Raw genomic sequence first — 13,632 nt, forward strand, 5'->3', positions numbered from 1 at the left:
TATGTATTTTTAGTTGTCCAATTAATTTCTTTCTATTTTTAGTAGAGACGGGGTCTTGCTCTTGCTCAGGCTGGTTTCAAACTCCTGAGCTCAAGCAATCCGCCCGCCTCGGCCTCCCAGAGAGCTAGGATTACATGCGTGAGCCACCGCGCCCAGCCGGAAGGGTTTTTTAATCGGTAAAGAAGGTTACATTGTTTCAGCAATCCTGAAGGATGTTTCATTTGAGGATGAAAAGGTAAATGAATACTATTTTGACTGCAACATGGACTTCAATTTCTGGCCAAGAGGGAGTAACAGGGAATGAGTTTTTCCTCCTGCCTGAAAAAGTTAACACTGGTTTTCAAGTTATTAGACATTAGGCAATGAAGGACAGTGATCCCTGAGAGATGGAAAACAAACAAAATAAGTTTTCCCCAGCTTGCTGCCTTGAGAGAGGACACAATGCTGAGAGGGCAGACCCGGGCAAAGCCTAGAACTCTCTGAGTTGAGGAGGTAGAGATGAGAGTCGGGAGAGACCAAGGAGGTTAAAGTTTACAGGACAGATTACTAGAGATCAGACAGCTGCAGAGAGTGAGAACTCCAGAGATCTGCAGCATGTTCCCCTGGAGAATTTGGCAGATTGGTGTATGATTGTGTATGAATGTGAGGACACTACTCAAAGCTGGGGGAAAAAAACACCTGAAAGAATGAGAGGAAATAGTACTTGGCAGGAAATAGTGCTTTTCCTACCAACCAGACTGGAGAACCTCATAGCTCATAGGACATTTGGTAGAGAACTCAGAAGGGTCTTGTATTAGTAGTGGGGAATAATTGTCCCTAGACTAAAAACTCAGCCTTGGTCCCACCTATCAAGTATTAAAAGCAAGACAAGAAGGGATCAAACTGCTTCCAAGTAACTTAACTACATCCATTCAAGGAAGCTCAATGAATACCAAGCATAAGAAACATGAAGAAAACTATACAATTCACACCATAACCAAACTGCTCAAAACTGGAGAGAAAGAGAAAATCTTAGAAGCAACCACACATATACAAGACATGTTAAGTTCAGAGGAACAATCTTACAGCAGATTTCTAGTCAGAAATAATGGAAGCAAGAAGTGGAACAACGTCTTTAAAGCACTAAAACAAAAAGACTGTCAACCTAGAAGTTTATACTCAATGAAAATACCTTTTAAAAATGAAAGTGAGCTGGGTGTGGTGGTGTGTACCTGTAGTCCTGGTCACTTGGGAAGCTGAGGCAGAAGGATTGCTGTAGCCCAGGAGTTCAAGTCCAGCCTGGGCAGCATAGTGAGACCCTGTCTCTTAAAAGAAGAAAATGAAACAAAGACTTTTTCAGACATACAAAAGCTGAAAAAATTCATCGCCTGCACACCCATACTATAAGAAATGTTAAAGGAAGTCCTCGGGAAATAATACCTGTTAAAAATATGGATCTATATAGAGGGTGAAGAGCACTAGAAAAGGTAACTACATGGGCAAATATATCATTTTTTCTTATTATTTAAATTTCTTTAAAGATAGAATAACCAAATGTTTAAACAAAAATAATAACATTATATTGTGGGGCTTATAACATAAGTAAAATATTATATATGACAATAAGAGCACAAAGGCCAGGGAGGTAGAAACAGAAGTATACTATTGTAAGGTTCATATACTATACATGAAGTGGTATGGCAGACTTGAAGGTAGACTGTGACAGGTTAAAGATGTATGCTATAAACTCTAAAGTAACCACTAAAATAATGAAACAAAGAGTTAAGCCAACAAAGGAGATCAAATAAAACAATAAAAAGTACTCAAACCAAAATAAGGCAGTAAAAAAGGAAAATTAGAGAAATGAACAGAGGAGACAAATAGAAAACAAACAGCAAGATGATAACCATATCAATAATCACATTAAATGTAAATGGTCTAAGCATCCCAACTAACAGGCAAAGATTGTCAGACTGGATAAAAAAGCAAGACCCAAATATATGCTTCCTACAAGAAACACACTTCAAATAAATAAAGACTGCAATATAAAGCAGCAAAGAATTTTTTTTACTCATTCCTAGGAGACTGTAAATATCAAATATCTGGGGGTAAAGACATTGGAAAATCTCCTAAATCTTATTGTTAAAGTGTTCCTAGTCCCGACCCATCTTTCAGTGAATTCCTGTTAAGGCTCTACTTTACTTCTCTCTCTAAAGCTCCAGCCATTCTACCATGTTGATTAGTTAATAAAAAAGAAAAAGAAAAAAAAATACAGCTCCAACCAGATATAAAAGAAACTGTGGACAGAGCAAGGAGTGGAAGCAGGCAGGCTGGTTCTAGCAGCCACTGGAGGAGTGCAATGTGAAGTGAGAAGAGGCTGATAAGCTTTCCTGTATAGCAAGAAGCCTTAGCTTCCACAGATCCCAACCACTCCCTGGACTCCATCTCTGATCTTCCCCCTTCCCATTCCTTTAGTTCCTTGCTTCAGTTCCTGGCTATAAAGGGCTTCCCATGGTTGACACCAAGGAGTACTGTACCTACTTCAGAATGGGGTTGTGTCCCAGCAGGAACAGGTTAGAAGCCATCTCTTGCCCAACTCTCCCCTCTCCCATAAGCTTAACATTAAATCAACCACCAAATCTAGATGCTCTGTCTGTTGAATATATTTTGAATGTATTCTTGGTTCAAGACCTCAATCAGCTTTTCCCTGACTACTGCGTTTGCAGCATTAAGTTCCTTGACGTACTCCTTGCCTCCAGTCTGGCTTTCTGCCAATCTATACACCACAATGACAGATAGGATATAAATTAGAGTGATATAAATTAGAAATCTTTGCCCACTGAAAACCTTCCAAGGCCCCTTCCTGCCTATAAGACAAAATCTAAGCTCCTTAGTATCATATACGATAATGTATTTTATAATCTGACTCTACACTACATTTTCAACTTTATCCCCTGTCTCTTTCAAGTATAATCCCTATTATGAATGATTCAGAGGTTCTGGAATATGGATATTGTACTGCAATGATTTTTCACATGCTCTTTCTTTTAGCTGGAATGCCTTTCCTCCTTTTCTCTACCTGACTGATAGATTCCTAACTTTTAAGAACCAGTTCAGATGTTACTTTTTTAAAATAAAGCCCTCCTATGTGTGTGTTTGACATTGCTATACACCAAAGACACAAGATGATAAATGAGATGTAGACACTGTCTTTAAGAAGCTCACTGCTTCTTATAAAGCATATATAACAGGAAGCTATGCAATAAATAATTATAATACCATTGTGGTATTCATGACCTTGTGTAGCTTCTCCCCGTTAACTAGTGGCCAATGGCATATTAGGTAGCATGACTCAAATAGAGGCTTGATAAGCATTTGTACATTGGGGCTTATTCTCTTGGAAGTCTCTCTCTTGGGAGCCAGCAGCCATACTGTAAGGATGTTTGGGCCATTCTGGAGGACAAGATGCCACATGAGGAGAAGAGGCTACTGGAGGTGAACTGGAGCACCCCAGTTGAGCTTCCAGTGGAATCTAGCTGCACAAGTGACCCCAATCAACACCAAGTCACACAGAGTGGCTGGGTCAACCCACAGAATCTTGAGAAATAAATCATTATTGTTTTAAGCCAATAAATTTGGATATAATTTTTTATAAAGCAATAGATAACCAGAACATAGTATAGTAAATACAGTGAGAGAAAGGTTAATAAGGATCATAAGTAGCAAACAGAAGGAAGTGATCATCTCTGAGCAGCATGGGAAGAGAAAGGGTCAGGAAAGATTTCACAGAGGAGGTGATGGGGGAGCTGTGTGTTGAAGGATAAGCCGGAGTCTCATGAAGTCAGGGAGAGGGGGCTACGGGCTGAGATAACGGCATATGCACAGGCTCAGATGCATAAAACAGAATGGCACATTCAGGGAACTGCAAGAAGTTCTATATTGCTGGTGAGACACGTATGAAAAGGGAGACACACAGGCCACAGCCTGGGGAGGGAGGCAGGGACGAGACCATGCAGGGCCTTGTTCATCACGCTGAGGACTTTATCTGGAAAGCAGTGAGAAGCCACTGAAAGGTTTTAGCAATGGAAATGACATGGTCAGATGTGTCATTTTAAAAAGTCCCTCTTCGGGTGGGGTAAAGGCAATATACATAACCTAAACATTTGTACCCCCGTAATATGCTGAAATGAAAAAAAAATTTTAAAAAGTGGTCATTTTCAAATGGCTTTAGATCTCTAAAGAGCAAGGATATTGTGCTTTTCTTAAATCAAATAAAAAAACATGCTATACTATCAAAAAAAAAAGTCACTCTTGACTGGTATAAAGAATAAATTTGGGGAAAAAACTAGATGCAGGGAGTCTACAGTGGTACTTCAGGGAAGCTAGGATAGTTGAGGCAGGATTGGAGAGAAGGAGATGGAATCCAGAGACATCTGAGAGGTAGAACTGACAGGATTTAGTGAGTAATTGGAAGTGTTTTACTCATACAAACTGTAATTTTTTTTTGTTTTTTAAATTTTAGACAGGGTCTCCCTCTGTGGCCCAGGCTGGAATGCAGTGGTGCCATCATAGCTCACTGTGGCCTCAAACACTCAGGCTCAAGAGATCCTCCTGCCCTTGCCTTCCGAGTAGTTGGAACTATAGGTTCGTGCCACCATGCTCAGCTAAGGTTTTAATTTTTTTTGTAGAAATGGGGTCTCGCTCTGTTGCCCAGGCTGGTCTTGAACTCCTGGGCTCAAGCAATCCTCTTGAGTTGGCCTCCCAAAGTGCTGGGATTATAGGCATGAGCCATAGTGCCCAGCCCTGTAAAGCATTTATCTGTCCCCCTGGAACACATTCTAGGATGGGGTCTGTGTCTTATTATTCTCCCAGTGCTTGGCACATAAAAGGTACTTAGTCAATGTTTGTTGAATAAATGAAGATGTTTTATGGGTGGGTCTGAAAAATACCTGTCATACATGATTTATTTCTATAGGACAAAAACATCCTTTAACACAAGTCATTTTAACCCATTTGTGACTTAGCTATTGCTTCATACAGAGCTCCAGCTGATTACACCTTATCTGGATTAAAACTCCAGGTTTCAGTTTGTGAATATAGACTGTTTTCAGTAAGCAGCACAAAAAATATCATAAAATTTCTAAGAATTAGGAAATTTTGCCAATATGCCAGTAAAGTACAGACCTCCGCAGAAGGCAGTCTTAACTGTCATAAAATGAATGCATCTAGGACCCCAGTCCCTTCACAGCATACCTTAAGAAACACCAGACATAAAAAGAGAATCTGATCCTGAGTTTATTTCTCTTCATTTTTTTTTTTTTTGAGACAGAGTCTCACTGTGTTGCCTGGGCTAGAGTGAGTGCCATGGTATCATCCTAGCTCACAGCAACCTCAAACTCCTGGGCTCAAGCGATCCTCCTGCCTCAGCCTCCCGAGTAGCTGGGACTACAGGCATGTGCTACCATGCCCGGCTAATTTTTTCTACATATTTTTAGTTGTCCAGCTAATTTCTTCCTATTTTTTTCTGTAGAGATGGGGTCTCGCTCTTGCTCACCTGGTCTCCTGAGCTCAAAGGATCCGCCCGCCTTGGCCTCCCGGAGGGCTAGGGTTACAGGCGTGAGCCGCCGCATCTGGCCTGATCCTGAGTTTATTTAAAAAAGAGAATAACAAACAAAAATCCCTTATAAACAAAATGAAACCCCAAATCTTACCTCCAGTGTCTTATCCAATCTGGCAGCTAGCCTTCCAATTTCATATAACAGCCGGGGGCTGACGGGAACCTCAGCTATGGGCCTTCCTGGGAGGTAAGTCAGCAGCCTCACCAAGTAGCTTTTGGTCTCCGAGCCACTGTCTAGATGGATAGAATGATACATCCTATCAACTATTCTTGAAAAAAAGTAATTAGAAGCTATTCTGCCTTTGATGTGATTATTATTTAAAAGAACAGAAATTACAGAACAAGAGAAAAAAATGTGCTAACCTAAAACAACTTGGCAGGATTCTATGAGGCAGGGCTGAGTGGATGAAGCAAGCAGGGAGAAGAGACAACCTCACAAACACTGGAATTGGCCATTTACGCACCAAAATTATCGCCCCAACTCTGCTGGCCTTAGCTGTTACCTACCACGGAAAATCACCTACTACAGTAACGAATGCAGAAACGCACGCTCTCTCACCAGTTTCGACTGAGGACAGTGAGATATAAAGAAATGACTTCCAGAAACACAGCCTCCTTCAGGGGCAAACTGGGGTGCAGCCCGCACTTGCAACACAGAACGATAACCACGCCTCAGAGACCACAACGGGCCTCAGGTGTTCGAAGCAATGCAAAGTAGGAAAGAATGGATGAACAATTGAGAGAGAAAAACACAGTCAAGATTTCAAACCTTTAAAACAAATTCCAAGAAACTGAATTCGGGCTGCTGCTTAGAGAACTGAATTAGGTCCATCTTAGCCTTCTAGCATTTAGAGGGGAAAGGCACCATCTTACAGATGGGAATTTGTAGCTTTAGGAATTTATTAATAAGTAATGTGCCCAAGGTTCCATATAGAGTAATGAAAGAGCTGGCATCTAAATTTCCTGATTGCTAGCTCATGTTTTTTCTGCTATATCATAGCACCGGAATATACAGCTGGTCTGATGAATAAAAATATTTACTTATTTTTCTGGTTTTAGAAAAAACAAAAAACATTCCCCTGATTTCCACAAGTCCCCTTAGTTACTATCCATCAGGGCCTTTCTAAGCAGAAACTTACACCAGATTCGGCTCTAACCACTTCTGAATCAGAAGCCCAATCTCCACTTTAGCCGTGCTGTGGCTTCTCCCATGCACTGAAAAAACAGCCATGTCTACATTTGGAATTATAAACCTGTTACTGTAGTCCAAAGGCAGTAACGTACCTGGATAGGCGACTGATTGGCAAGTGGGTCATCTCTTACCTACAGACACGAGAGAAGTTGTGTTGTCTCCTTTAGTTCGACACACCGAGGCTGTTGGAAACCCAGCTGCTTTCAGAAACATGATGATGTGGCTCTGAACTTCAATCAGGTCTGGGTGTTTGCTAGCCTCAGTGTTGCTGATTTTGAGGACATATTCAGTTGGGCCGTCTGTACTGTCTTTGGTTCTTGAAATGTATACATGAAAGTTTTGGTCATCATAGCTAGGAAGTGGCTGGATCTTGGAAACTTTTAACCCAAATACCGATTCCACTAATGCAGAGGCTTGTACCTCACTGAAAGTGGGTTTGGCAAGAGTCTGTGATTGTTGATCATCTCCACTTGACATGTCTAGCGGAATAAAAAACAAACCAGAAAGGGGGACATATAATGAATATATTTATTTAAATAATTTTTTCTCAAGATAGACCAATGTTTCTCTATACTGATTCTGTATTTCTTTTGATGATTAATTTTTACTTATGAAGTTAAAAAAAATCAGTAAATAAGACCAAGAAGTAGCTGTATTGGCAGGTGAATAAAAATCCATGTACCATAACTTTTTTTTTTTTTTTAAGAGAGAGTCTCACTCTGTTGCCCAGGTTGGAGTGCAATGGTGCAATCATAGCTCACTACAGCCTCGAATTTCTGGGCTCAAGTGATCCTCCTGCCTCAGCCTTAGGTACACACTACCACACCTGGCTGCTTTTTCTTATTTTTTGTAGAGACAGGGTCTTGCCATGTTGCCCAGGCTGGTCTCAAACTCCTGTCCTCAAGCAATCCTCCTGCCTTGGCCTCCAAAAGTGCTGGGATTGAACACTGTACCAGCGAGCCACTGTACCAGGCCACCATAAATTATTTTTGAACTTACCTTCGCAAACTGAAGGTATGTTCCCAGAGACAGAACACAGACCAGGAAAACACCTTGCTATCATCTTGTCCAATCCCTCCTCTTCCCCATCAACTTTACAGGGGAAATTTAGGTCCTGAGAGGATAAGTGACTTGCCCAAAGTTACATACTAAATTACGGTACTAAGTCTCCAGATTCCCAATCCATGACTACGTCCTTTTGACCATCGGTCTTGGATTAAAAGATAAATTCAAATACAGTGATCCTCTAGTCACAGTTTTGTAAAATTATAAGGATCACCATCTAGCTTATCACATATATTTCTGATATAAAAATGTGGACTGATGTGCAAAGTATTGTGCGAGGCACTGTGGGAGATGAGTGAGGCTCTGTAACGTTTGAAAAGTTAGCTCGCAGTCACAGACATCTAAACAACAAAATATTTAACAATGGCTCACAACAACAAGTTATAAGGCAGTAAGTAATAAACTGACTTAATGCCAAAGCAAGCCTTAAGTATAAACCTGAAATGACTGAAATAACACTGAAGTGACTGAGTTTACCTTGATCTGTAACGAACGTTTTTTACTGCTAAGAGGAATAAGGGCTTGAAATAAAGATCAGTTACAAAAAATAAAGTTACATTTGAGTTTGTGACAATTGAAACTAATATGTGCCAAAATTATGACATAGAGAGGGGAGAGAAATTACTACAGCCCAAGGAAAGATATTCTTGAGAAGATGGATTTGAGATTTTTTTATTTGGACAGACTGAGTGGAGGGCACTGTTTTCTTTCACTTGGTAATTCCACCCTCTGCTGCACATACCTGGCACATTTCCTGAGTGTCCAGGTATAAATGAAAGACAATGTGGGGCTTCTTCTGAACATCCTTCAGGAACCAAATATTTAAGGTCCTTACAATCTCACCTCCCTTTTTTCTCAAAATAGTTTTATTAATCCTTCATACTAAGTTGTAAATAATTGATAACATCTTGGCAGGGGGAGGGAGTTGCATTTTAAGGTATGATTTTTTTTTTTTTGAGAAAGAGTCTTGTTCTGTTGCCCAGGCAAAAATGCCGTGGTGTCAGCCTAGTTCACAGTAACCTCAAACTGCAACTCCTGGGCTCAAGTGATCCTCCTGTCTCAGCCTCCCAAGTAGATGGGACTACAGGCAAGCGTCACCGCACCCAGCTAATTTTTCTATTTTTTGTAGAGACAGGGTCTCACTCTTGCTCAGGCTGGTCTCAAACTCCTGAGCTCAAGCGATCCTCCTGCCCCGGCCTCCCAGAGTGCTAGGATTACAGGCGTGAGCCACCACGCCTGGCTTTAAGGTATGATGTTGATTGCTGTTCAGGGGATGCGGTGTTATATAAAAACAATCTCATGAACGGTTATCTTTTGATGATAGAACTTGAAAGAGCTGTTTCTTCTGACAGGGAAGAGGCACAAGGGAACTTTCTAAGAGGAAATATTCTGTATCTTGAGTAGGCTTTGGTACACAGTCATATACATTTGCCAAAACTGCATTGAAATCCTAAGTAAACTAAGATCTGTGACTCCTGCTGAATGTAAAGTTTACCTTAAAAAAAAAAAAAGAGCCCTTCTGAGAGATTGTTTAAGACAAGAAAGGATGGGTCTTAGGACTTTCTTGGAACTCCCAAAATCAGGCCAAATTTCTGTCAATGCCTAAATATCTTTGGCTCTATCACGGCAAAAGTGCAACTTACTCCAGTGTGAGGAAGGGAATAAAATTCAGGGAGGTGTACCAGGGTTCTCCTATAAGACCCCCTCCCTGCCTCAGCCCCAGGACAATAGCCTGATGACTCCAGTGATAATAAGCGTGTAAACCTCAAATGCTAACCACCCCCATGCCATCCTCCATGGCCTCCCCTGATCCTCCTACCCAAAGTGATTTCTCCAGCCTCTAAATTTGCAGAGCCCCTTGTGCCAGTGGTTGGTTTCCACCACCTGTCATAGCTGTTGCATTCTTGACAATCACTTCTCATGTTTACTTTCTAAGCAGAGCCTTTGTTTTCAGAAGCAAGTTATGCTGTTCAGATTTTGTTCACTAAAGATATTGTGACAAAGCCTAAATGGAATTTCAAAACAATCTTTACACCTGAAACTTCTGGGAACCAGTATATCCTGTCACACTGTATTTGGGCTTAAGACTTCACATGGAATTTTAACATTCCTTCTGAGAGATATGAAAACTGGTGTAATACGAACTGAAGCATTAACTCCAAGATGAAATCCTGGGGTAATTTTCCAACTCCCAAAGCGTTAAGGATGTCAGAATAATTCTGAATTGCATAGGAATGATAAGTTCTTAAAATTGGAAGGAACCTTAGAGACAACTGGTGAAGGCCAATCTCCTTTCAAGTCTAGAAGATTTTCCTATAGCACCCTTGAATGGGGCTTGTTAAGCCTCTGTTTGGAGAGCCCTGTTTTCTGCAGCAGTGCAAAGCAATGTTGGCAGCTCTGGCCATCAAAAGACAGCCTGATATAATAAAAGTTGCTGTGCTGACAGAAATAAGACATATTTTATTCCTAGCTCTGCTACTTAACCTCTGAAACGTTGGCCTAGTTATGTCTCCTCTAAAAGAGAGTTGGACTAGATCATCCCTAAAGTCCCTTCTAGCTCTAAGATTCTATGCTTCAAAAGTTTTTTATTTTTGAGCTTAAATTTGCCTGTTTTCTTTGTAAAAGGACTCCAAATCATAGAACTAATGGCACAGATCAAGTCAGCTCCCATAAGTGAATACATACAAAGAAAGAAATGTGTTTACTATAAAGATGTCTGCCTTAACCAAATGTCTCCTGAGTGTCGAGGGAGGAGGGGAATCCAAATCCTATAGGTTGTTGGTCTATATATCCTGTGGACAGTATTTTACTTAAAAAAGGAAAAAAAGCCCTTAGGAAGCAAGTGTTTTCCAACAGCAAGGTTTGTGGCAGAATCTCACAACCTCTGTCCTACAACTAGCGGGAGTGGACCTTAAACTCTGCACTTTGTGCAAGGTATACCAGATAAAAAACTGTCATTCCCGATTCTTTCCTGTTCTCCATTCCCAAAGTGTTACAAAGTCCAGTACATTCTACCTTAGCATGTCTTCCAGATCTACCTTTCTTCTCCTGCATCCCCTTTTGCTGTGTCCTTCCAAGGAATTGTACCCAGTAAATCTCTGCATTACCAGCATCTGGCTCGGTCCCTTATTTAGTATTAAACAATGAGCCAAGTGTTGCCTCCGCTCCACAGGCTCACTAAGCTGTTCGCCCTCAAGGGGGTCACGAAACAGCAAGACGGTGGGGTACGTAGAATCCACAGTTTTCCAAAGACAACAATGCATTAGGTGCTCTAAGGGTCTTCCTGCTGGGTGGAGGAGGAAGAGGGGTGGGACAGCCGGCTGCAGCGGGGCTGCTGACCCAAGAGTCAGGAAAATAAGGGAGGAGGAGGGCACACGAGTCAGGTTTACACGCCATTCTATCAGTGAGGTCTCGGGGAGCCTTAGAAATTGCGCCCACCGGATGCCCGGCCCGGGCGCCAGGCGCCGCGCCTTCCCGCTGCCAGGTCCCACACGGTCTCCTAGGGCGCCGCGCTCTCACTCCGGGTTCCCGGCCCAGCCCCGGGGGCAGGGCGACTCGCCCGTCACTCAAGCAGCGAGTCTGAAGCGCTCCGGGTTGCAGACTCGCAGAGAGCCTCCCTGCTCTCGGGGGCGTCCCTTCCCGCACGGGGGCCCGGGGCTCGCCCCTGCATCCCCGCCTCGGCTCACCAGCAAGAAGCCGGCGTCCGGGAAGATCCCGCTCTCCAGCAGCCAGGTGCTGCGGCCGCGTCCCAGCGCTCGCGCAGCCACGTCGCGCCGGAGCCGCCGGGCCTCGGCCCGCCCCACCTCCGAGCCCGCGAGCCCTGACTTCTGATTGGCTCGTCCAGACCGTCCGCCGCCCAGTCAGCGCAGGCTACTGGAAGGCGGCGCCCAGCGAGGTCGACTAGGGCTTTTCCCAGCCCCGCCCAGGAGGCCTCGCAGAAATTCAAAGATCTGGCTTCTGATTGGCTGTCTGAAGTCCCGCCTCCACCTTTCTCCGCGAATGCCCCAGTCAGAATCCGGCTACCTTTTCGCGAATTGGACTTCTTGTTTCTGATTGGCTCTCTGAGTTACGCCCCGCCCCCTGGCTGTGAGTAGCCATTTAGCAGGCTTTCGGCCTCGCAGTTCCCCTCACGTAGGCGTGGAGGCTGCGCGGGTTCCTGCTTTCGGCGTTCCGAGTGTGCGGGAGGGACTAGCGTCCTCGCTTTTCTTTCTTCGCTGTCCCTCCGCCTTCTAGAAGCGCGGAGGCCGGAGCGCCTTCCCAAAGCGCGGCCCGCGGTAGACTCGAGCCCATCCCAGCCCCAGGAACTGCCCGGGTCCGACAGGAGGTTCTGACCATCCGGTGGCGGCGTTCCGCAGGGGACCGGGCTGTCCCTGGACCCGGAGTGTTCGAGCCCGGAAGGGTCTTACTTGTCGCGTAGGCCCACAGGCTCCTCGCACGGACGGGAAACTGAAGCCGAGGGGCACAGACGCTCGACCGACCTGGTCACCAAGTCCCAGCTCGGCCTCCCCGCAGTACCGCTCTTCCCAAGCTGTTTAATTCAACATAGCGGAGGGCAGAGGGGAGTGAAGGCTGCCCCAGAGGCTTCCCAGGGGGGTGAGGTCGCCACAGCTGAGGTTTGTGTGATGAATGAGTCATTTACAGTGAGAAACAGAACTGACAATTGGGTCAGAATCCTTATGTAGGTAGTGCAATCAGTGGATTCTCCCGCTGCAGGAAAGTCTGCAGAAATCACATGATTTTCAGAATGCCGCATGGGATTCACGAGGTAACAGCCAGATTAATTGGATAATTTTCACTGTCAAGGGCGCAAAGCTCTGTTAAGTAGCTTGATGCTCTTCTCCAGCCAAGCAGGACTTCTCTGATAAGTCAGAGCAGTCTCTGCTGGAGGAGAGTGGTGTTCTGGATACCGGTCCACTCATGCCTGCAACTTGGTCTCTATTTTGTTTTTGCCAATGCTCGTACTACCCTTTTTTTTCCGTCAGAATATAGCACATTCTGGTTATCTATAGTCCCCCTGATTGCCTTGGATGATTCTCAAACCTCTATCCGCCACCTATTGAGGGAGGCCTCTAGTTCCCCTTTGGGTATGGATCTTACCTGCTTCACCTCTAATCTCCAAGGAGCAGGGCTGTCTTTTTATAGCCCCAGGGGGGTGTAAACCTTTCGGTTGTCAAAAAGTACTTTTGACTTGAATTTTCTGTAACAAGAATTGGGATCCCATTAGCCCCCTTAGACCCCTCTACATGCTGTTCCCTCAGGTAGCTCCTGAATTCTCTCCACTTCTCACTGTTCCACCTTTATTGGTCTTTTTCTACTCCTCTTAGGATGAGGGAATGGGAATGAAGATTGCAGAAATTGTAAGAATGGAAGAGACAGGGCTACTGGTTACACAGCTGCCTTCTTTGGAATGTGTCCATTTCTGCTCCCTGCACCTCCTTTAGAAATACTGTACTTGTAAATTGCCTTTTTCACTTTAAGTGAGCATTTCCTTGTTTTAAAGAATATCCTCATATGTAAATCTTTTGTGCATTTTAAATTGTCTTTAAGATAAACTGCACAGTCATATTACTGGGTGTAAGAATGAACACTCCTAAGGCTCTTAATACATGCTGCCAAATCATGTTTTTCTTCAATAATGCCAACACTGATGTCATGATAAAAAAATTGCACCAAGCTAAGAAATGTCATGTTAAGCTGGGCATGGTGGCAAGCACCTGGAGTCCCAGCTACTGAGGAGGTTGAGGTAGGAGGATCGTACCTAGGAGTTCAAGACCAGCCT

At 43.7% G+C, this 13,632-nt stretch overlaps 1 protein-coding gene across 1 annotated transcript in view; it reads right to left on the minus strand.

Annotated features, from left to right (window-relative positions):
• HYKK (hydroxylysine kinase) overlaps positions 1 to 11,615 on the minus strand; it is a 22,816-nt gene extending 11,201 nt beyond the window's left edge. Inside the window, exons 1-3 of the mRNA XM_012651870.1 lie at positions 11,540 to 11,615; positions 6,920 to 7,267; positions 5,691 to 5,830 (exon numbers count right to left, since the gene is read on the minus strand). Of these exons, the coding sequence (XP_012507324.1) occupies positions 5,691 to 5,830; positions 6,920 to 7,265 (486 nt within the window). The 5' untranslated portion in view covers positions 7,266 to 7,267; positions 11,540 to 11,615. The remainder of the gene's footprint in view (positions 1 to 5,690; positions 5,831 to 6,919; positions 7,268 to 11,539) is intronic.
• Positions 11,616 to 13,632: the final 2,017 nt, after the last annotated feature.

The sequence above is a fragment of the Propithecus coquereli genome, unplaced genomic scaffold (genome assembly GCF_000956105.1).
Source record: "Propithecus coquereli isolate 6110/MARCELLA unplaced genomic scaffold, Pcoq_1.0 Scaffold372, whole genome shotgun sequence".
NCBI classification, from domain to species: domain Eukaryota; kingdom Metazoa; phylum Chordata; class Mammalia; order Primates; family Indriidae; genus Propithecus; species Propithecus coquereli.